Source organism: Hesperophylax consimilis, chromosome 10 (genome assembly GCF_061612785.1).
Source record: "Hesperophylax consimilis isolate HC1 chromosome 10, BYU_Hcon_1.0, whole genome shotgun sequence".
Taxonomy (NCBI): Eukaryota; Metazoa; Arthropoda; class Insecta; order Trichoptera; family Limnephilidae; genus Hesperophylax; species Hesperophylax consimilis.
In genome coordinates this window covers 1,481,259-1,506,560 of record NC_142845.1, presented here as the reverse complement: position 1 = coordinate 1,506,560, position 25,302 = coordinate 1,481,259, and the positions used below count along the sequence as shown (strand labels likewise).

The 25,302-nt window shown below is 34.1% G+C and overlaps 1 protein-coding gene across 5 annotated transcripts in view; it reads left to right on the top strand.

The window, feature by feature from the left end:
- Nucleotides 1-824: 824 nt before the first annotated feature.
- The window catches only part of LOC149420160 (trypsin-1-like), a 39,959-nt gene continuing 15,481 nt past the window's right edge, over nucleotides 825-25,302 (top strand). Inside the window, exons 1-10 of one of the 5 annotated variants that reach the window (XM_089636012.1) lie at nucleotides 825-974; nucleotides 1,246-1,412; nucleotides 2,353-2,428; nucleotides 3,012-3,112; nucleotides 4,122-4,222; nucleotides 6,939-7,048; nucleotides 7,129-7,263; nucleotides 7,863-7,984; nucleotides 8,813-8,949; nucleotides 10,661-11,498. In XM_089636012.1, the coding sequence (XP_089492138.1) occupies nucleotides 1,340-1,412; nucleotides 2,353-2,428; nucleotides 3,012-3,112; nucleotides 4,122-4,222; nucleotides 6,939-7,048; nucleotides 7,129-7,263; nucleotides 7,863-7,984; nucleotides 8,813-8,949; nucleotides 10,661-10,840 (1,035 nt within the window). In that variant the 5' untranslated portion in view covers nucleotides 825-974; nucleotides 1,246-1,339 and the 3' untranslated portion in view covers nucleotides 10,841-11,498. Of the gene's footprint in view, nucleotides 1,413-2,352; nucleotides 2,429-3,011; nucleotides 3,113-4,121; nucleotides 4,223-6,938; nucleotides 7,049-7,128; nucleotides 7,264-7,862; nucleotides 7,985-8,812; nucleotides 8,950-10,660; nucleotides 11,499-25,302 lie in introns of those variants that run through there. The other 4 variants (XM_089636013.1, XM_089636011.1, XM_089636010.1 and 1 more) reach the window with 4 other exon arrangements.

The window sequence follows — 25,302 nt, the reverse complement described above, 5'->3', positions numbered from 1 at the left end:
ATTCAGGATTAGATGTTTCGTGCACATATCTATACTTTTGTGTAAATGCAACATACCAGAAGGTTAACGTCTGGATGTCAAAGAGAATGGGTTATGGTCGAAGTGGGATCATTGTAAGTATTTGTTCCAAATTGACCATAAACTTTATTGGCTTCGAAAGATAAAGATAAGGCAATGAATTTCATTAATTACACAGCGAATAACATTGCATACAGGAAAAACATAATGCAGCAGTATTAGCATATTTCTTGGTAACTAGTCTAACACGGGTTAACCTTCAAGGAATGACACAAACGCGTGTAGATATCCGGTCAGACAACTTCCAATTAAGCCTAGAATAAACTTACTAACTCAACATCACGCTGTATCACCTCAGGGGTAGGCAGATGCATATCTCATGCATCGTCTCATGAATACTTTTCAGTTATTCTGATTCTTCACATTGCCCGATTATCTGGTATCTGGTTGACCCCCGATATTTTTACACGGGATAATTGATTTTTCATAAAGTTCACGATTTCATGCACTATTCATGAAATTATGACGAATCAACTGCTGAAAACAAACTGTTCTCACATTGGAATACTTGAAATCCTTCTTATAAAACCTTACCAGACTGTATTAGATTTGCATTTATTTACGTAATGCCTAGAGCAAAGATTGGGCGGCCTATTTATATAGCGAAGATACGGACCAACTAATATACTGGGCCTGTGACGAACAGCGGGGATTAGATGCTGAGCAAATATCGGAAGAAAACACTCGTTTTAATTACTGCGCCACTGCTTTGTTAGTGTAATTGTTCGAGCTGTTTTAAACAGGTTTCCGAGGGCGAAACCGCGTTAGACGGAATTATTATGTTTATTTATGATTCTAGTCAATCGTCAGTTTAGGTTCAGAGGCTTATAGACTAGGTCATCTGTTCCAGACGGAGGCTGCACTGCGTTTTCTTATACATTCAAACTCATCCATTCGTCGGTATTTTTCGAAAAACAGTCAAGTCCATTTTGTCCAAATGATTTATTAAGTTTTTTTTGTTTATTCGAAAAACAGTCAAGTCCATTTTGTCCAAAGGATTTATAAAAGTTTTTTTTTAATTATTTGTTCGAGTCGAACGCACTTTTGTTTTTAATTTTCCTTAAAAATAGAGGCTACATTTAAATATAAGTAATCCAGTATTTCATTTTATTTCTTGATTTAACTTTGATTACCTTTTTAACTTCAAATCTGGACTGTTTTTTGAAGAATACTGAAGAGTGATTAAATAGCAAGGAAAATTATTTGAAAAGTTTACGTACGAATCGACATTCATATGAATTCAAACTAAAAGTTTTCACTCATGATGGTGTCTATTATTCGGTTATTTTTCATAGTAACTTGTGGAGTCACGTTTGCTTCTGCTGAATATGAAGGTAATCTTTTTAAATATATCAAAAAATCATTGAAATAGAAGATAATACTAATAACTCTAAATGAAACGTGAAACAGAACAACAGAACAAAAAAATTGTGCAAACGCGAGATAGGCCGAAACGGGACGAGAAATGCATATCAAATTAGATTGCAAACAAGGAAAGTTCATGCATAGCATTGCCGCTATTGTAAAGACATGTATTATTAATCCTGAAATATGATATAAAATAATTATGTCCCAATGATCGAGTGGTTAATTTAATTTTAGTTATCTTTTTTTTATTTCTGTGTGTTGTTCTGTTTCACTTTTAGTTTAGATTGTAAGTATTATATTTTCGTTCAAAGATAAAAATAAATTTGATTCTAAAAAGAAAATTTAAAAAAAAGTCTGCCACAATCATTGATTTTGAGTTTGTAATTTTTCTTAAATTTAAATATATATGTATTCCTTCATTTCTAGATATATGTTTACTGATTCATTTGCCAAATAACGTAAAGTGCACGCCGTGATGAGCTATCTTAGGATTATTATAAAAATATTGGAAAAAGATGGTTGGTTCAATCTGCTTTTTATGCAATTTTGTAAAAGAGCAAGTTTTCAACATGTTGGCATTGATTATGCTATTATAAAAGGAAAATCATAGAATAATCTGTCTATAATTATCTCCCCACTGAATTGTGCTGTATTACGTGGACAATATTACTAACAAAAATTCTTGTAACTATTCCATTTACCATACGTGGACAATATTATTAACAAACATTCTTGTAACTATTCCATTTACCATACGTGGACAATATTATTAACAAACATTCTTGTAACTATCACGTGTGTCGTGTTTTCGAATATATTTTTTTTAAATTAGTCTTAAAATTACAGCAAAAAATGTGTCATCATTATCGTAGTCCTTGGACTCGTATAATAATTCATCTTTTCCAGTTTTTAAACAGTGCGTGCTACCAGGTGGGATCATAGGAAAATGCATTCCCATGGACGAATGTGACCAGCTTTTTAAGTAAATATGACAAAAGCTTATTATTTTTCGCTTTTCTTAAAATAACGATTTTTAAATAACCATTGTTTTTACCTAATAAATAAATTAACACACCGGCGTTTTAGTTTATGGGGACTACTTTAACTCGTTCCACATATGATAACACTAAATAATTACTCCGCCGCCTGAAGCCCCGGGAGAGCCAGGCGCGGACGGGAACGCAACTCTCTGGCATTCTAGTTTCAACTTTCGACCAAACCACCACTCTCTACTACCACCGTCTCTGCGTTCACATAACTTGTAAATTCATTCTCGCAAATAAATTCAACAAAGATCGCAGACCTTTATCTTTCAATCATCAGAATTCCTTGAACACAGATTTACGATACCGGCAGCCATCGTAAATTACATTTATCCTGCCATACTGGTGATCCCGACGTTCACGCTGCCATAAGTTTTAGAAAATAAAAAAAAACCACTTCTTCTATTCTGGTATTGGTGGAGTCTTATAAATAAATAATAATAAAGTAATGGAAAGCATTCAAATGATAAAAACATGGTCTGTTTAGCAAGATTATTGAAAAAAAACCTGTTTTTATTTCAGCAAAGTAGCAAGCCGGTCTCGTATAGACACGAAACCGATACATTGTGAAGGCAGTGTAAAGGTTTGTTGCTATAACTACCCAAGCCATACTGCTAAACAAGGTAAATATAGTCCAGACATGATTTGAGGTTACAAAAGAAATCTTTAAAAAAATATATGATGTTAGTGGCGTATTTCAATATATATATACTATTATTTGTGTTACTTTTTGTCAGTTTTAATCCATTATTAATGTCATGTTGTCAATATGATTTCATGTTATTTTCAGAAGCAAAGTTATGTCGGATATTTTATGTTTTAAACTTTTGATTTATTTAAATAATTTAAATGCCTTACGCTTGTGTTGGTAAATATAAAATTGTAAAAAAATAAAGCTTACATTTTGACAAAATGTTTACAATTTGTCAATTTTTTTTAGTTATTCTCTCGAATAATTATTACAATTTTAAATTGTATCAACAAGATTAAAAGTAGAGGATAGTTTTCTTGCAAACTTTTTAAATAAAAAGACAGTGTTTTTAACATTTTGATTTCTCAGATATTTTGGGACGTTTTGATCAAAAATGTTGGTGGTAAGCTTTTTTTTTAACTTTTTTAGTTTGAAATTAAAATATTGCACTTTTTAAATATTAAAGTTTATTTCATATGTAAAAAACTAAAAGTTTAAATTAATTAATTTAAATATTTTAAAATTTCAACACCTTGGAAAAATTCCGAAAATTGAAGAGAAATTATTATTTTTTCAAGTTCATACCACAGATAAACAACCCTAGTTGACTGAATAAGCAATATTAGAATACTATTGATTCTTGTTACTTGAATGTATTCACACGAGACACCCAACATCTCTTTTACAACTTTAATTAGCTTCTAATTCGGCTGTAAATTCGACAAATAAAATGAATAAATTCGATAAAAATAGGAATAAATTCGACAAATAAAATGAATGAATTCGACAAATAGAATGAGTAAATTAATAAAGTAAGTAATAAAAAAAAGAATTAATTTCGATGGGTAAAATAAAGCTAGTTTAAATCTCGAGAAAATATTTCACTAACGAGATTCTCTAAAATCGCTACAACTTGCCTTCATTGGTTTGAATATTTGCAGCTTGTAGAAAATATATTACCACTCTCGAAAAGGTGAACCCAGTGAGACGCTATATTACAAACGCAGAAGAGGTTGCTGAACCTGGAGAATTCCCTCACATGGTAAGTCACAAAGTATCTTATTATCAAAATTATCTTTAAAAAACCCTACACGTTCCCAACCAAAACACTCTGTAATATTCAAATTAAGTACCAAAAATAGCAGTAGATATGCCCAAAACCTTCAATTATCCAAATCTGCAAAGAAAATGGCATTAACAAATCTGATACTAATTTATTAATGAGATCTCAATACAACAATAACATTCCAAAATGTAACAGTAAGCAAAAACAAAACAATTATCTTTTCTTGAGAATTAAATATTTTAGTAATAATACTTTAAAAAAAATATTTAATGACACTAAAAAATTAAAGAAAGGCTCTAAATCAAAATTTTAGATACGTAGCTAACTGTTTTTTTAATAGAAGTAATATTCATACAACTTAATAATGTGCTATTTAACTTTTTAACAAAAGTTATTTTCATACTAATTAATATTAAATTGCAACTCAAATTGCTTGCCGAAACGCGCTACCAAAGTCTCCACTCGAGGAGGAGTGGGGCCCTTGCAGTAACGGCGTACAAAATTCTCAATAATTTAATAGATAGCCCATACCTTCTAGAATGCTATAAGTTATACGTACCGAACAACTACAGCCAGGGACGGCACCATGATCTGCTATGTATCCCACGTGGCAGAACAGACGTACTGGCTCGGCATAGCATGACACGAGGTATGGCGCTGTTAAACAACGTCTCCAAGACTATCGATATTTTTAATAGTAGCCTTGAAGAATTCAAGAGGCATATGAATGCAAAAAATCACTATTTATAACTTGTTATTTCTATTCTTTTTCTTTCATTGTTTCGTATCATTTATTTATTATTCTTTACATTGTGTACTTAATGTTACATGTGTATTGTAAATGGACACACAGTCTGTAATACACAAATAAAAAATTAAAAAATAAATAAAAAAATAAAATATTGTTCTATTTAACTTTTTTTTAAAGTTACTTTAAAACAACTTAACAAATATAAATAATGATATCCTCACTATTATCTAGCCTGTCTCTTTTTGATGAGGCAAAGTGACAAACTACTAACTTTTTTATGAGCATATTTTGTTCCACAAAAAGTGACAAACTACCAACTTTTTATGAGCTTATTGTATTCTGTTCCACAAAAGTGATAAAATACCAACATTTTCATGAGTATATTGTATTCTGTTCCACAAAAAGTGACAAACTACCAACTTTTTATAAGTATATTGCATTCTGTTCCACAAAAAATATGTAAACTGATACTAGTTAGTTAGCGCCCTTTGTGGCAGCTGGACGCGTCATGCCGTCTCCAACCGCTTTGTGTTTTTTTAGTATTTTCAAGGGAAACGAGGCAACATCCCTTTGAAATTATTTTAAAAATCAGTGAATCAACATTTCAAATTAACTTACCAATTAGTAATCCGAACTTAATAGTAATGTGATTAGAGTGCAGTGTTTCAAAAATGAATAATCGAAAATTGTGCTAAAAATATTCTTGAAGTTGAACTTGGGACGAGAATCGGTAACTGTAGGTACGCCAGATGTTTTCAATGTTATTCTTGGAAACTCTGAAAGCCCTAACAAGTGCCCAGGGCGATTTATTATCCCGTCCGTCGCCTTTTATTGTGGGACAATGCACCACTTACATAATCACCAGAAACAAGTGTACAAGGAGATGGACTTGCCGAACGTCACAGCGGTGCTGCCAAGGTTTGTTATCTATGTGAGGATACTGTGACAGCGCTTAATTAGCAGCAGACACATACCTGGACGGATGACGAACCTCGTGCTGGCACTGTTGGTGGGCGCGGTGCACTCTCTCGCTGTAGCAGCTGGTCCAGTTTCTTCACCACCTAGGATTCTTGCTGCAGAGTCTCCATCCTCTATCTTCGTCGAATGTCACAGCGGCGCTGCTAAGGTCTGGAATCCATGAGAGGACATTGTGTCAGCGCTCTATTAGCAGCAGACACATACCTGGACGGGTGACGAACCTCGTGCTGGCACTGTTGGTGGACGCGGTGGACTCTCTCGCTGTAGCAGCTGGTCCAGTTTCCTCACCACCTAGGATTCTCGCAGCAGATTCTCCATCTCCGTGTCACCTGTTTCTGTACTTCATATTATTTAACTTAATTTCAATTTCAATCTGTAATATTTATATTTTTTTGTAATATCTGCATTAACTGTAAAGGGCCCTTGAGGTGATATCTCACAAAAGCGGCGCTATAAAAATCATCCAATAAATAAATAAATGAAAAAAAAAAGTTTTATTCTTATATACCACCTGTACCTTACATTTAAACTATAAGTTATCCACTGTATAGTGGATAAAACAAGTCGATCGCTTAACCCTTAATAATTTGTAAGTCGATCTCCACAGGAACAAGTTTGTACATGTACACTAGGGCCTCGTTTACTCACAAAATAGCAAGTTACTACAAGCTCATCAACACGTTTGCTCGCGGGCGTCTTAATGTACAAGTACTGACATCTTTCGATGCAAGTCGGCACGGGTTGCAGTTGTCCAAAGTAAACGAATTTTTTTTTATAAGTGTTTTGTCATTATTTAAACAAAATTAGAGGGTATGCATTAAAAAATAAACACCCTTTATTTTTTTAGGACACCCTAATGTACACCCCTGCTAGAGTCCAGACGTTTTCTCTATGGAACAACTGTCGAAAGCCATAATTAATATTTAATTAAGTAATTTTTAGAATTTTTGCTAATTATTTCAGGTTGCTTTAGGAGAAGTTTCGACAAACACGATCGATTTTCTCTGTGGAGGAACATTAATTTCAGCCAAGTTTGTCCTGACGGCTGCTCATTGTCATAGAGAGAATATTAAGTGAGTTTTTTTTAATATAAATAAAGATACAATATTGATACATAAATATATAATATTCTTTTTTTTAAATATATTTTCAGAAATTATCACGCCCGTCTTGGCATCATTGAAATCAACAACATTTATAACTCAACAACTGACATCCCTGTAGATAAGATCATAAATCACCCCAAATACAACTTTAATTATAGAACCAACGACATTTCTTTATTTAGGTGAGTGTATTTATTTAAAACGTTCCTTAAATTACCATAATTTACAAATAAATACAGAAATGGAAAAAATTAAAGTACTCACATGAAATTGTTTTTAAATTAAAAAAAACACACAAACTAGTACAAAAAATTACATAAAATACAAAAGATTTTAAGATTACAATTTCAAAAATAATATCGAGAATATATTAACGTTGTAATTTTTTTAAAAATACCAAATAATTTTTGATATTGAAATATATTTAAAAACATTTTTTTAACCTTTTACTTTTCAACCATATTGTGATTTCGAACAGAAATGTTGTAGCATTTATAAGAGCTGATAGTTGAGTTACATAAATAGAGTCTACATTCTTTGCAAAATCAGCGTAAAATATTGAACGGGGGAGGGGTGTGGTGGATGTCAATGTCGCCCGAATTTTCCTACCGCGAACGAACATAACGAATGAAAGCCAATTTACTTGACTATTAATTAAGGTAAAACCCTATTTACCGATGAAAGGTTATATAATTGTTTTCCCTACATTTTCCAGTACGACTTGTACAATATCTCAGTTAAAATCTGTTTAAAGTGACTTCTAATGTTCTAATGAATGTAGGTTGAAGACAGAGGTGGACTTAATGCCCAACCTCAAGTTCCCAGCCTGCCTCAACACGGATATTGAACCCAACGAGACACAAATGATAATAGTTGGGTGGGGAAAGACTGGACAAAAAGGCAGTAAGACGAACTTATTTATGAATATTTTATAATATATGTCATTATGTTTTGACAGACGCCACGGTAACAAATAATATTCCTGATGTAATTAATAATTAATAGTATTTATTAATTGTACTCGCCAATAATATTTCTGATAGTTTGTATGTTTGTGTAGTAACTAGGCGCCCGGTGCGGACTGCTTCAATTGCGCCCACGTAGAGCCGGCCCCGTGTATTGGTTTTATGGTTCCATAGAAACTCAGGATAGTAGCAATTCAATACTCTTTTGAAAAGTGATATAAAGTTATGAAAAGTTGCCATGGAACCAATATTGCAACGAATTCTAATAAAAATATGCTAGATATTGTCTTGCTACTGTCCTGACAGGAACGTGGAACTAGTTTAAACGGTTCCATGATAACTCAAAACAGTTACAATTCAACACACTTTTAAAAAGTGATATAAAGTCATTAGGAACGTTGAAATTTTTTTTAACCTAACCTAACTTATCTAACCTAACCTACTTAACCCAATTAATAAAGTTTTTTTTCATCACTTTCCATGACTTTATATAACTTAAAATTATTAAAGATGTGATGAATTATCATTGTGATGATTTATCCGGTCACCAGTTTAAATATAGCAATTAAAGATATCAACATCGAATACCCCAGATTTGTTTTTGATTTTCAATGAAATATTTTATCAATTTACAATATTCAAAAACCTCTACATATATTATTGCTATTTTTATTTAATTTGATACTGTTTTTGGTTCACATGTTTTTATTTTATTTTTTTCGAGGTCTTAATCATTAATGAGATCTTTTTAAAAATTATTTTTCAGATACTTCAAATTTACTTCTGAAGGCAACAGTAACCAGAACATCGTTGAATTATTGCAAGGAAAAATTGTTTAAAGCGAGATTATCCGAGGGTCAGATTTGTGCAGAGAACCAAACGACCAATGCTGACACGTGCGAGGTAGATTTTTAATATTTTTTTAAAGAAAGACAATCTTTTAACCTGACAATATTTGAATACCTTCTATACCACCACAGTAAGCGGAAAATTTTGATTGTGTCGTTATGGAGGAAGGGCGATGTGTTAGGACTGTAAGGTGTTAGGTATAACTAGCGTTTAAGAATTCGGCGCCCGGTGCGGACTGCTTCAATTGCGCCCACATAGGTCCGGCCCTGTATATAGATTTTATGGTTCCATGGCAACCCGGGATAGTAGCAATTCAATACACTTTTGAAAAGAGATACAAAGTCATTAACAGTGTTGAAACATATTGCAACGAATTGTAATAATAATATGGTAGGTACTGTCTTGTTACTGTCCTGACAGGAACATGGAACTAAATTATTTACAGCAATTAACTATTAATAACCCCACACAAGGCAATTATTTTCCTCAGGGCCTATGTCTTCCTTGAGGATGCTGTGTATAGGGTATTTTTAAGGAAAGGAGAGGAAGTTCTGGAAAGGTAACAGGTATGAATATTGGGTAGGAATCTAGGGATGAGTGTATCCAGGAGTGACGGACATATGAATATATCTCTCTCATTGCCGCGCAAGGCGATGGGTCGAGAGACCACTTGGAGAAGGTCGAAGAGGTCTCCCCAAAGCAGCCTCTCCCGATCTGGCCCGCCACGCAGCTGGCGGGCAGGCGCATCCTGAACACGCAACTTGGGTTCACTTGTGGCAGAGGTGTTGGTTATTCAATAAATGGTTCCCAAACCCGCCTCGCAATTTATATTCGGGAAAGTCAACATTATAGAATAAAATGGAAATTATTTGTACAGAAGCTTACGAATTAAAAGGGGAGTTCAAAGAAAGTGTAAATAGATTTTAAACAGACATTTCAATTAACACAGTTAATTGAAAAATATTTTATAAACACACAGAGCAGAACTTAGCAGTTCCAAAGAAAGGTGGTTAATAAAACTGCAGGGGAAATATCTTTTAAGAGTTTTTGTCAATATTTTTATGATTTTAACTGAAAGTTTTAGGTTATTACGTAATGCGTTTATTGTCTATATGCGATGTATTTGGAGTTAATTCCAAATTCAGTCATGTGAGTAGATGATGAGTGTATTTGATTTTATGATCGTGCTTTGCGCTGATGAATGTCGGAATTAAATGCTGTTTTGGTGTTGGTGTGTGTCAAATAAATTAAACTTGTATGATAAGCTTAAACACAGCAAAAATTACGTAACGAAACAATTATACAAGAAAGTGTTATACGGTGAAGGTGTATTTTTTTCTTCGTAATTATTATTTATTATAGAACGGAAACGGTTTACATATTGTTCCCGTGAGCACTTAGGTTATAGACCCATTGTAATATCTTCCAATTTACCGCACTCCCTTAACAATCACCCGGTCGCATTTATAAAGTTCACCGGGGTTTTCATTAAATATGAGACTATATCTACTGGTTCCACAATCTGTCTTCCCAGGTCTCACCTCTCCTCTCCACTCCCCTTGGTTCTTTGAAGGCCCCACCAGCTTGAGGACCTTATTTCACCTCTTCACTCCACCTTGTTTCTCTGTAGGCCTCAAGATGGAAAAGGGCCTTGTTTCGCCAAGTTGAATCCTTTTTGTGGTATAAATTTCTAATACATACTCTACGCGTTTTGTACTGCTTTTTAATATGTTACTAAATACTGTACACTGTTTGTATTTTAAAGGGAGATTCCGGTGGTCCGCTGAAAATTTCAATCGGAAACGGACATTATAATCTGTACAAGGTGATCGGCGTGACTTCCTATGGAAAATCTTGTGTTATCGGAAATCCTGGTGTTTACTCGAATGTTTCATTTTACCTGGACTGGATAGTGAAGACAGTATGGCCAGAAGGGGTCAAGTAATCATTGTTATCTGTTTGGATTTGTAGTTGGATAAATACCTCTCTATCTCAACTGTTCTTCCATTCCTTAAAATGCAAATGATCTTTTATTTATCCCGTTCATCCCGTAAGACTCATATTCACTATTATTTTTTATAAAAGATCCTGTTTCTTTCCTCGTCTCATATTTTTTTTTCCTAATGACCAATTTCTCTTATTCCAATCCTTAAAATATCGTTCACTTCTTCCATCCAAAAAAAGGCCCCGATTTATTTTTTTTCCATTCCTGAAAAGTCCGAGGTTCACTTCTCCCTTTCATTAAAGGTCCCGATTCACTTTTCCTTTTTCTTGAAAGTCCCAGACTCACTTATTCCTTTCCTTAAAAGGTCCATATTCACTTCTTCCATTCCTTAAAAGTCCCGGTTTCCCTTCTTCAATTCCTTAAAAGGCCCAGGTTTGCTTCTTCCGTTCCTTAAAATTCCGAGGTACACTTCTCCCTTTCATTAACGGTCCCAGGTCCACTTCTCCCTATCCTTGAAAGTCCCAGGTTCACTTGTTCCTTTCCTTGAAAGTTAACATTTTTAATGATTTTTGAGATTTAGGTTAACGCGAAATTTGATTTCAAGTTTTGATAGTCTTAATGTTACAATCTTTAAAAAAATACATAAATGCCTACTATAAACTGCAAACATGTTTTTATTAAATCTTTTACATAAAGCGATTTTATAAAACAACTTACACATTTGAAACAGTCGTAAACAAAAATGTATTTTACAATAAAAATATATAAATTTGATTTACACCACTTTAATTTTAATGACACTATCGGTTTCGGAAGCACCCTTCGCCAGGTGAATATTAAAATTTTTAATATTAATATTCTTATCTCTTTAATATTCTCTTGACGAAGGAAGGGTGCTTTCGAAACCGGTAGAGTGTCATTAAAATTAAAGTGGTCTAAAACAAATTTATATATTTTTATTGTAAACTATGACTAGCCACAAAGTAAATGTCTATTACAAATATGAAAAATGTATTTAATGTGTGTTAGTAAAATTGACAGATGATTAATCTTCAAGTAAAAAAATATGATTACCCTTTTACAGTTATTAGTTTTAGTTAATATCCCCGGTAAATGAGAGAAATGTTCCGTTATGTCGGCTTTAATATATAAAATGTCTGCCTCCTTGAAGACCATGTTGAAGATGTGCTGTGTTGAGGTTAATTTAGGATTAGATGTTTGGTGCACATATGTATACTTTTGTGTAAATGCAACATACCAGAAGGTTAACGTCTGGATGTCAGAGAGAATGGGTTATGGTCGAAGTGGGATCATTGTAAGTATTTGTTCCAAATTGACCATAAACTTTATTGGCTTCGAAAGATAAATATAAGGCAAGGCATTTCATTAATTACAGAGCGAATAACATTGCATACAGGAAAAACATTATTTATTATTTTTTTAAATTTAATTATTATAATATTACATATAAACAGATTAATCAAGTATTGCCCATCTCACTAGGTGTGAAAACGCCTGTGTTGAGATGCCAATTTACAGAGCGGTTGTTAACATACTATGAAACATGACACAATCATAAAATAATATTACATATAAACAGAGTGATCAAGTATTGCCCATCTCACTAGGTGTGAAAACGCCTGTGTTGAGATGGCAATTTACAGAGCGGTTGTTAACATACTATGAAACATGACACAATCATAAAATAATATTACATATAAACAGAGTGATCAAGTATTGCCCATCTCACTAGGTGTGAAAACGCCTGTGTTGAGATGGCAATTTACAGAGCGGTTGTTAACATACTATGAAACATGACACAATCATAAAATAATATTACATATAAACAGAGTGATCAAGTATTGCCCATCTCACTAGGTGTGAAAACGCCTGTGTTGAGATGCCAATTTACAGAGCGGTTGTTAACATACTATGAAACATGACACAATCATAAAATAATATTACATATAAACAGAGTGATCAAGTATTGCCCATCTCACTAGGTGTGAAAACGCCTGTGTTGAGATGCCAATTTACAGAGCGGTTGTTAACATACTATGAAACATGACACAATCATAAAATAATATTACATATAAACAGAGTGATCAAGTATTGCCCATCTCACTAGGTGTGAAAACGCCTGTGTTGAGATGGCAATTTACAGAGCGGTTGTTAACATACTATGAAACATGACACAATCATAAAATAATATTACATATAAACAGAGTGATCAAGTATTGCCCATCTCACTAGGTGTGAAAACGCCTGTGTTGAGATGCCAATTTACAGAGCGGTTGTTAACATACTATGAAACATGACACAATCATAAAATAATATTACATATAAACAGAGTGATCAAGTATTGCCCATCTCACTAGGTGTGAAAACGCCTGTGTTGAGATGGCAATTTACAGAGCGGTTGTTAACATACTATGAAACATGACACAATCATAAAATAATATTACATATAAACAGAGTGATCAAGTATTGCCCATCTCACTAGGTGTGAAAACGCCTGTGTTGAGATGCCAATTTACAGAGCGGTTGTTAACATACTATGAAACATGACACAATAATAAAATAATATTACATATAAACAGAGTGATCAAGTATTGCCCATCTCACTAGGTGTGAAAACGCCTGTGTTGAGATGCCAATTTACAGAGCGGTTGTTAACATACTATGAAACATGACACAATCATAAAATAATATTACATATAAACAGAGTGATCAAGTATTGCCCATCTCACTAGGTGTGAAAACGCCTGTGTTGAGATGCCAATTTACAGAGCGGTTGTTAACATACTATGAAACATGACACAATCATAAAATAATATTACATATAAACAGAGTGATCAAGTATTGCCCATCTCACTAGGTGTGAAAACGCCTGTGTTGAGATGGCAATTTACAGAGCGGTTGTTAACATACTATGAAACATGACACAATCATAAAATAATATTACATATAAACAGAGTGATCAAGTATTGCCCATCTCACTAGGTGTGAAAACGCCTGTGTTGAGATGCCAATTTACAGAGCGGTTGTTAACATACTATGAAACATGACACAATCATAAAAAATTATTACATATAAACAGAGTGATCAAGTATTGCCCATCTCACTAGGTGTGAAAACGCCTGTGTTGAGATGCCAATTTACAGAGCGGTTGTTAACATACTATGAAACATGACACAATCATAAAATAATATTACATATAAACAGAGTGATCAAGTATTGCCCATCTCACTAGGTGTGAAAACGCCTGTGTTGAGATGCCAATTTACAGAGCGGTTGTTAACATACTATGAAACATGACACAATCATAAAAAATTATTACATATAAACAGAGTGATCAAGTATTGCCCATCTCACTAGGTGTGAAAACGCCTGTGTTGAGATGCCAATTTACAGAGCGGTTGTTAACATACTATGAAACATGACACAATCATAAAATAATATTACATATAAACAGAGTGATCAAGTATTGCCCATCTCACTAGGTGTGAAAACGCCTGTGTTGAGATGCCAATTTACAGAGCGGTTGTTAACATACTATGAAACATGACACAATCATAAAATAATATTACATATAAACAGAGTGATCAAGTATTGCCCATCTCACTAGGTGTGAAAACGCCTGTGTTGAGATGGCAATTTACAGAGCGGTTGTTAACATACTATGAAACATGACACAATCATAAAATAATATTACATATAAACAGAGTGATCAAGTATTGCCCATCTCACTAGGTGTGAAAACGCCTGTGTTGAGATGCCAATTTACAGAGCGGTTGTTAACATACTATGAAACATGACACAATCATAAAATAATATTACATATAAACAGAGTGATCAAGTATTGCCCATCTCACTAGGTGTGAAAACGCCTGTGTTGAGATGCCAATTTACAGAGCGGTTGTTAACATACTATGAAACATGACACAATCATAAAATAATATTACATATAAACAGAGTGATCAAGTATTGCCCATCTCACTAGGTGTGAAAACGCCTGTGTTGAGATGCCAATTTACAGAGCGGTTGTTAACATACTATGAAACATGACACAATCATAAAATAATATTACATATAAACAGAGTGATCAAGTATTGCCCATCTCACTAGGTGTGAAAACGCCTGTGTTGAGATGCCAATTTACAGAGCGGTTGTTAACATACTATGAAACATGACACAATCATAAAATAATATTACATATAAACAGAGTGATCAAGTATTGCCCATCTCACTAGGTGTGAAAACGCCTGTGTTGAGATGCCAATTTACAGAGCGGTTGTTAACATACTATGAAACATGACACAATAATAAAATAATATTACATATAAACAGAGTGATCAAGTATTGCCCATCTCACTAGGTGTGAAAACGCCTGTGTTGAGATGCCAATTTACAGAGCGGTTGTTAACATACTATGAAACATGACACAATCATAAAATAATATTACATATAAACAGAGTGATCAAGTATTGCCCATCTCACTAGGTGTGAAAACGCCTGTGTTGAGATGCCAATTTACAGAGCGGTTGTTAACATACTATGAAACATGACACAATCATAAAATAATATTACATATAAACAGAGTGATCAAGTATTGCCCATCTCACTAGGTGTGAAAACGCCTGTGTTGAGATGGCAATTTACAGAGCGGTTGTTAACATACTATGAAACATGACACAATCATAAAATAATATTACATATAAACAGAGTGATCAAGTATTGCCCATCTCACTAGGTGTGAAAACGCCTGTGTTGAGATGGCAATTTACAGAGCGGTTGTTAACATACTATGAAACATGACACAATCATAAAATAATATTACATATAAACAGAGTGATCAAGTATTGCCCATCTCACTAGGTGTGAAAACGCCTGTGTTGAGATGGCAATTTACAGAGCGGTTGTTAACATACTATGAAACATGACACAATCATAAAATAATATTACATATAAACAGAGTGATCAAGTATTGCCCATCTCACTAGGTGTGAAAACGCCTGTGTTGAGATGGCAATTTACAGAGCGGTTGTTAACATACTATGAAACATGACACAATCATAAAATAATATTACATATAAACAGAGTGATCAAGTATTGCCCATCTCACTAGGTGTGAAAACGCCTGTGTTGAGATGGCAATTTACAGAGCGGTTGTTAACATACTATGAAACATGACACAATCATAAAATAATATTACATATAAACAGAGTGATCAAGTATTGCCCATCTCACTAGGTGTGAAAACGCCTGTGTTGAGATGGCAATTTACAGAGCGGTTGTTAACATACTATGAAACATGACACAATCATAAAATAATATTACATATAAACAGAGTGATCAAGTATTGCCCATCTCACTAGGTGTGAAAACGCCTGTGTTGAGATGGCAATTTACAGAGCGGTTGTTAACATACTATGAAACATGACACAATCATAAAATAATATTACATATAAACAGAGTGATCAAGTATTGCCCATCTCACTAGGTGTGAAAACGCCTGTGTTGAGATGCCAATTTACAGAGCGGTTGTTAACATACTATGAAACATGACACAATCATAAAATAATATTACATATAAACAGAGTGATCAAGTATTGCCCATCTCACTAGGTGTGAAAACGCCTGTGTTGAGATGCCAATTTACAGAGCGGTTGTTAACATACTATGAAACATGACACAATCATAAAATAATATTACATATAAACAGAGTGATCAAGTATTGCCCATCTCACTAGGTGTGAAAACGCCTGTGTTGAGATGCCAATTTACAGAGCGGTTGTTAACATACTATGAAACATGACACAATCATAAAATAATATTACATATAAACAGAGTGATCAAGTATTGCCCATCTCACTAGGTGTGAAAACGCCTGTGTTGAGATGGCAATTTACAGAGCGGTTGTTAACATACTATGAAACATGACACAATCATAAAATAATATTACATATAAACAGAGTGATCAAGTATTGCCCATCTCACTAGGTGTGAAAACGCCTGTGTTGAGATGGCAATTTACAGAGCGGTTGTTAACATACTATGAAACATGACACAATCATAAAATAATATTACATATAAACAGAGTGATCAAGTATTGCCCATCTCACTAGGTGTGAAAACGCCTGTGTTGAGATGGCAATTTACAGAGCGGTTGTTAACATACTATGAAACATGACACAATCATAAAATAATATTACATATAAACAGAGTGATCAAGTATTGCCCATCTCACTAGGTGTGAAAACGCCTGTGTTGAGATGGCAATTTACAGAGCGGTTGTTAACATACTATGAAACATGACACAATCATAAAATAATATTACATATAAACAGAGTGATCAAGTATTGCCCATCTCACTAGGTGTGAAAACGCCTGTGTTGAGATGGCAATTTACAGAGCGGTTGTTAACATACTATGAAACATGACACAATAATAAAATAATATTACATATAAACAGAGTGATCAAGTATTGCCCATCTCACTAGGTGTGAAAACGCCTGTGTTGAGATGGCAATTTACAGAGCGGTTGTTAACATACTATGAAACATGACACAATAATAAAATAATATTACATATAAACAGAGTGATCAAGTATTGCCCATCTCACTAGGTGTGAAAACGCCTGTGTTGAGATGTTAATTTACAGAGCGGTTGTTAACATACTATGAAACATGACACAATAATAAAATAATATTACATATAAACAGAGTGATCAAGTATTGCCCATCTCACTAGGTGTGAAAACGCCTGTGTTGAGATGTTAATTTACAGAGCGGTTGTTAACATACTATGAAACATGACACAATAATAAAATAATATTACATAAAAACAGAGTGATCAAGTATTGCCCATCTCACTAGGTGTGAAAACGCCTGTGTTGAGATGGCAATTTACAGAGCGGTTGTTAACATACTATGAAACATGACACAATAATAAAATAATATTACATATAAACAGAGTGATCAAGTATTGCCCATCTCACTAGGTGTGAAAACGCCTGTGTTGAGATGGCAATTTACAGAACGGTTGTTAACAAACTATGAAACATGAAACAATAATAAAATAATATTACATATAAACAGAGTGATCAAGTATATCCCATCTCACTAGGTGTGAAAACGCCTGTGTTGAGATGCCAATTTACAGAGCGGTTGTTAACATACTATGAAACATGACACAATAATAAAATAATATTACATATAAACAGAGTGATCAAGTATTGCCCATCTCACTAGGTGTGAAAACGCCTGTGTTGAGATGCCAATTTACAGAGCGGTTGTTAACATACTATGAAACATGACACAATAATAAAATAATATTACATATAAACAGAGTGATCAAGTATTGCCCATCTCACTAGGTGTGAAAACGCCTGTGTTGAGATGGCAATTTACAGAGCGGTTGTTAACATACTATGAAACATGACACAATAATAAAATAATATTACATATAAACAGAGTGATCAAGTATTGCCCATCTCACTAGGTGTGAAAACGCCTGTGTTGAGATGTTAATTTACAGAGCGGTTGTTAACATACTATGAAACATGACACAATAATAAAATAATATTACATAAAAACAGAGTGATCAAGTATTGCCCATCTCACTAGGTGTGAAAACGCCTGTGTTGAGATGGCAATTTACAGAGCGGTTGTTAACATACTATGAAACATGACACAATCATAAAATAATATTTCATATTAACAGAGTGATCAAGTATTACCCATCTCACTAGGTGTGAAAACGCCTGTGTTGAGATGGCAATTTACAGAGCGGTTGTTAACATACTATGAAACATGACACAATCATAAAATAATATTACATATAAACAGAGTGATCAAGTATTGCCCATCTCACTAGGTGTGAAAACGCCTGTGTTGAGATGGCAATTTACAGAACGGTTGTTAACAAACTATGAAACATGAAACAATAATAAAATAATATTACATATAAACAGAGTGATCAAGTATATCCCATCTCACTAGGTGTGAAAACGCCTGTGTTGAGATGCCAATTTACAGAGCGGTTGTTAACATACTATGAAACATGACACAATAATAAAATAATATTACATATAAACAGAGTGATCAAGTATTGCCCATCTCACTAGGTGTGAAAACGCCTGTGTTGAGATGCCAATTTACAGAGCGGTTGTTAACATACTATGAAACATGACACAATCATAAAATAATATTACATATAAACAGAGTGATCAAGTATTGCCCATCTCACTAGGTGTGAAAACGCCTGTGTTGAGATGGCAATTTACAGAGCGGTTGTTAACATACTATGAAACATGACACAATAATAAAATAATATTACATATAAACAGAGTGATCAAGTATTGCCCATCTCACTAGGTGTGAAAACGCCTGTGTTGAGATGGCAATTTACAGAGCGGTTGTTAACATACTATGAAACATGACACAATCATAAAATAATATTTCATATTAACAGAGTGATCATGTATTACCCATCTCACTAGGTGTGAAAACGCCTGTGTTGAGATGTTAATTTACAGAGCGGTTGTTAACATACTATGAAACATGACACAATAATAAAATAATATTACATATAAACAGAGTGATCAAGTATTGCCCATCTCACTAGGTGTGAAAACGCCTGTGTTGAGATGGCAATTTACAGAGCGGTTGTTAACATACTATGAAACATGACTCAATAATAAAATAATATTAGATGATTAGTCACCGAACCTCGGTTGTGTGCAGTCGTGTTTACCAGTGCTCTGTGTTTGACGGCTTACTTTGACGGCGGCGCGGCGTACAGATAAGATTTATTTATTGTTACCTTTTCCTATTAATTATTTTTGTTTGTGTTATTGGTTTGCGACGAAGTTGCGTGTATTATTTCTATCATTTATTATTTCTAAAATAATAATTATTGTTTAATTTTTTTTTAAATTTGTTGAAATGGAGGAAGATGAAAATTTACCTCCGGACCCTGAGCCCATTTCTAATATTGTAGACGACTACGATACTGATGATACCCAGACTTCTGTAACCCTTCCTTCACGAAAACGACGTCCTCCGCTTTGCCTTAGTGTACCTCCTAAAATTAAATCTCTTTCTCAATCAAACGAAGCCCCAATCTCTCATGGAAGTTATAATGATACAATTCCTCCAGAAGCAAAAGCCATTGAGCTTATGTATTCTATTTCATCTTCAGCTCCATTTATTGTCAATGTCCAAAGGACTGAACAGGGGAAAATAATTCATCCCCTGGATTTCGGTAAATTTATTTTTAGCTCAAAACTCAATAACCTCGGTATCATAAATGGATCAATAAAACCGGAAGGTCGATACAAACTATCCATAGAATTTAAATCAGCCACATTAGCTAATGATTTCGTTAAAAAAATAGGTTCTCTTTCAAATAATAAATTTAAATCTTTCATACCTACATTCAATTTAACCAGAATGGGCAGAGTAAGAGGTATCCCAACCGATCTATCAGAAACAGAAATAGTAGATGCTCTTAATGACTCCCAATTAACTCCAAAAGTTTTAAAAGCACGTCGTTTGAATTTCAAGGATACTTCCACCGGCACCACTATATGGAAACCTTCCCAATCCGTTGTTATTACTTTCGAAGGTCAAACATTACCATCCCGTGTATTTATTTATTACAACTCTCTTCCCGTTGAAATATACAGATTCCCGACTATCCAATGTTTCAACTGTTGCCGTTTTGGCCATTCAAAACCTATTTGTCGTTCCCCTCCTCGTTGCTTCCATTGCGGAGAGGATCATCCCTTTGAACAGTGTCAAAATACAATGAATAACCCTATTTGTATTAATTGTAAGGGCAACCATACTGCTGTTAGTGTGGCCTGTCCAGAGTTATCTAGACAGAGAAATATCAAACAGTCAATGGCTGCAGACAATATTTCCTACTTTCAGGCCTCTAAATTATTCGCTCCTACAAAAAAATCTTTTGCAGAGATAACGTCTAACGCTTCTCTCTTTCATTTTTCTTCCCCTAAATCCCCTCTATCATCTTCCCACAAAGAAACAATTTTCAAACCGATAAAATCTAATCCAAAATTTATTCCTTCTTTCGATAAAAAACTACATAATGAACTTTTACTTAACCCGAACGGGAATAATAAATCCCAGGCTTCCAATGGGACTGCCTTAAAAAACTGTTCCACTTCCGATATCTTCCCTAAAGTCACGATTGAAAATTCTTCTTTTATTCAAACATTAATTACCCTATTAATTACGATCCTTTCAAATAACAATAAAGTACAGTCCAACGCTGCCGATTATATGAAATCTTTACTCTCTAGCCTTCCCGATGTATCCGCAAATGAGCAAAATACTTCAATGGAATAGTAGAAGTCTATTCGCCAACAACATTGATCTTGTACAATTACTTGATGAACATAATATTTCAGTTGTTGCCATCTCCGAAACGTGGTTAAAACCCTCATACCAATTTAATATTCCTGGATATCATTGTCTAAGACATGATAGACTGGATGGCAAAGGTGGCACTGCTCTTATTATACATAATTCTATCCCTTTTAAACAAATTATTTTCCACACTCTCTCCAATAATTTTCAGATAGTAGCTGCTGTTATATCTGATATTACATTACTATCAATATATATCCCTCCCTCTACAATTTTTGTTGAAAACGAATGGTCAACATTTATATCCCAGATTCGTCCCCCGTATATGATACTTGGGGACTTCAATGCTCATTCTCCTTCTTGGGGCAGTGAGTTAACAAACCGTTCTGGCCATAATCTATTAGATTTTATGGATACCTATAATTTATGTATACTAAATGATGGATCTCCAACTCGTTTCACTGCCCCTCAACATCGGAAAAGTGCAGTCGATTTATCTCTTTGCTCATCTTCGGTGATTCCCATATGTTCTTGGAACATCCTTAAAGATCCCCTTTCCAGTGACCATTTTCCTATAATAATGACCTTCCACCATATATCTTCCACGCATTCCTTTTCGATAAACAATAGTTTTAAATTTAAAACGAAAGACGCGAATTGGAGAAATTTTTCTTCAGAATTAGACTCCATTGTTCAAGCATCTAAGTCTTCCCTTGTCAACACTAGTTTACAATGTGAATTATTTCCTAACATGATAATAAAAGCTGCAGAAAAAACACTTAAAAAACGTAATGTTAACATTAAGATAAAACATTCCACCCCATGGTGGGATGAAGAATGCACTAGTGTCGTTAAATCCAGAAGAGAAGCAATTTCCATTTTCCGTAAATGTATGTCTTTCGAAAATTACCTTTCTGTGAAACGCGCCCAGGCAGAAGCGAAACGCGTTTTGAAAAACAAAAAGCGGTCTGGATGGCGAAAATTCTGTGAACGCTTGTCTCCTGAATCTCCCCAGTCATCCGTATGGTCCAATTTAAAAAAAATCGGTTCGTCATATACTCCGCAGCGTTCTAAACATATTCCAGAAGAAATTATTATAGGTTTTGCTGATAAGATAGCTCCTCCGTCAGTTGCCAGATGTGAGGAAATGCCTTTATTTCTTATCCATCTCACTCTAGCTGGCTGGACTCTCCTTTCTCAATAAGTGAATTAAATCGAGTAATCAATTCCCTTCCAGACTCTTCTCCTGGCCCTGATGGAATCTTATATAGTTTCATTAAAGCATTCTCAGACGTGTCGGTTGAATATTTTTTATCCCTAATTAATTACATGTTCGAAACGGGATTTATTCCGGAAGTCTGGAAAGTTCAAAAAATCCTTCCGATTTTAAAACCTGGCAAAAATCCATCTGAAATCTCATCCTATCGTCCTATTGCTCTTTCGTCATGTTTAATGACAGTAGCAGAACACTTGATAAAGAACAGATTGGAATGGTTTGTTGAAAATCACAGAATTATCTCTCCTAATCAATATGGCTTCCGCAAAAAGAAATCAACCATAGATAATTTAAGTGTGTTAACAACAGACATCCGTATATCTCAGTCCCTTAATTCTTGCACTCTGGCCACATTTCTTGATCTTTCGTCAGCTTACGACGATGTATTAATTAACATTTTGAAAGAAAAGTTAATTAAAATAAAAATTCCCTTAAAACTAGTTCAATTTATTATTAATTTACTAACAGACAGATCCATTATTATCCACTTTTCCTCAAAAACTATAAATCGCAAACTATGGAAGGGGTTACCTCAGGGGTCCGTAATCAGTCCATTATTATTTAATATATATATAAGTGATTTAGACAGTGTAATTCCTTCATATATCAAGCGATTTTATTTTGCTGATGATTTCCTTATATATTTATCACACAAAAATCTATCGCGCGCTGCGAAGGAATTGAATTTGGCTTTACATAATATTAAAGTTTGGTTGTTGACAAATGGGATGAATTTAGCTACGTCTAAAACCAAAGTAGTGGCTTTTACGCGCAAAAGAAAAATACCCCCCTTTTCTGTCTGCTTTGATAATGTCCCTCTTCAAATCGTTAAGCAAATTAAATTTCTTAGACTACTTTTGGATCATAAACTTTCCTGGCTCCCGCATATTCAGAACATTTCGGCTAAGTGTGAAAAGGGGCTAAATATTATGCGAGCTGTTTCCAGAGTGTGGTGGGGATCTCATCCTACTACTCTTAAATTGATGTATGGTGCTCTAGTGCGAAGCCATTTGGATTATGGAACATTCCTTTTTGATCCTCTTCCTAAATATTTGGACAAAAAACTTGAAAGAATTCAGTCCAAAGCGCTCAGAATAATTATTGGAGCGATGAAATCTTCTCCAATTAATTCTCTCCAGGTAGAATGTGTTGATCCCCCCTTAATTTTAAGGAGACAATTCCTAGCTGATAAATATATTTTTAAATCTTTTTCTATATCGCGTCACCCTTTAGAACAAAGCCTTGATTATTTGTTCAATTACTTAAATAACGAAAAAAGATCGACAGATAAAAATCGACTTCCTCTCCTTCTAAAAAGTTTTCTTTCATTCAAATCTCTGTCTTCTTCCCTCCAAAATCTACAAAAAGATCCTATCCTTCCTATTTTCACCATCCCATTTGATTCTATCAATTATATCCCCAACGTTATAACTTCAGACTTCCGAACTGATATTTTAACCTCATCTAATCAAAATGTTGAGGAAAAATTTAAAAACATTACATCTTCTAAGTTTCCAGAATTTTCTCTCATTTACACAGATGGTTCTAAGTCTGATAACAAAGATTGTGGAGCTGCGGTACACATTCCCGAATTCGATTTAGATTTGTCTTATAAATTGCCTAAAGAAATTTCCATATTTACTGCAGAATGCTTCGCAATTGAACAAGCTTTGAGCCAAATCCAGATTTTCAATATTCGACGAGCCTTACTGTGCACTGACTCACTAAGCGCAGTATTGAAAATTTCCTCAAATATCCATAAACCTGAAGACTATATTATTTATAATATCACAAACACCCTTAAATCTTTAAATGAATTAAATTTCGAGACAATATTGGTTTGGGTCCCTGGCCATTTAGGAATTGAGGGTAACGAGAAAGCCGATTCTCTAGCTAAACTTGGAACAATTTCTGGCTCTAATCCTTTAGATTTTAGAATTCCTATCTCTGACGTCATCCCAATTCTTAAATCCAACATGATCCGCTCCTGGGAAGAAAATTGGACTGATACGAAAACCCGAACTGGTGCTTTTTATGCTGGAATACAAAATCATATTCCAAGTAAACCTTGGTTCCACGGCAAGAAAAAATCCAAAAGATTTATATCCTGTATCTCGAGAATGAGAATTGGTCATTGCTCCATTGCATCCCATTTGTTTAAAATCCGGGTCCTAGATAGTCCACTCTGCCAGTGCGGCATGGAAAATGAGACTCTTGATCACGTTTTCTTTAATTGTAAAATCCTTCAAAGGCATTTATCGTGTACTTATAAAAATCACCCACCAATCTCGCCTTAGTATTCCTTATTTACTTTCTCTCAACAATTCTCGCATTTTCTCAGTTCTATACAAGTTCATAGACTTGAATGACTTCAATATTTGAGATTTCCTATTCCCGTTTAGATTTCCCATAAAATTATAACCATCTCCCTTAACTTTAACGGCACATAGCACTCTCTTTAGGGTGAATTGCCTAATACAAAAAAATAAATAATAATATTACATATAAACAGAGTGATCAAGTATTGCCCATCTCACTAGGTGTGAAAACGCCTGTGTTGAGATGGCAATTTACAGAGCGGTTGTTAACATACTATGAAACATGACACAATAATAAAATAATATTACATATAAACAGAGTGATCAATTATTGCCCATCTCACTAGGTGTGAAAACGCCTGTGTTGAGATGGCAATTTACAGAGCGGTTGTTAACATACTATGAAACATGACACAATATTAAAATAATATTACATACAAACAGAGTGATCAAGTATTGCCCATCTCACTAGGT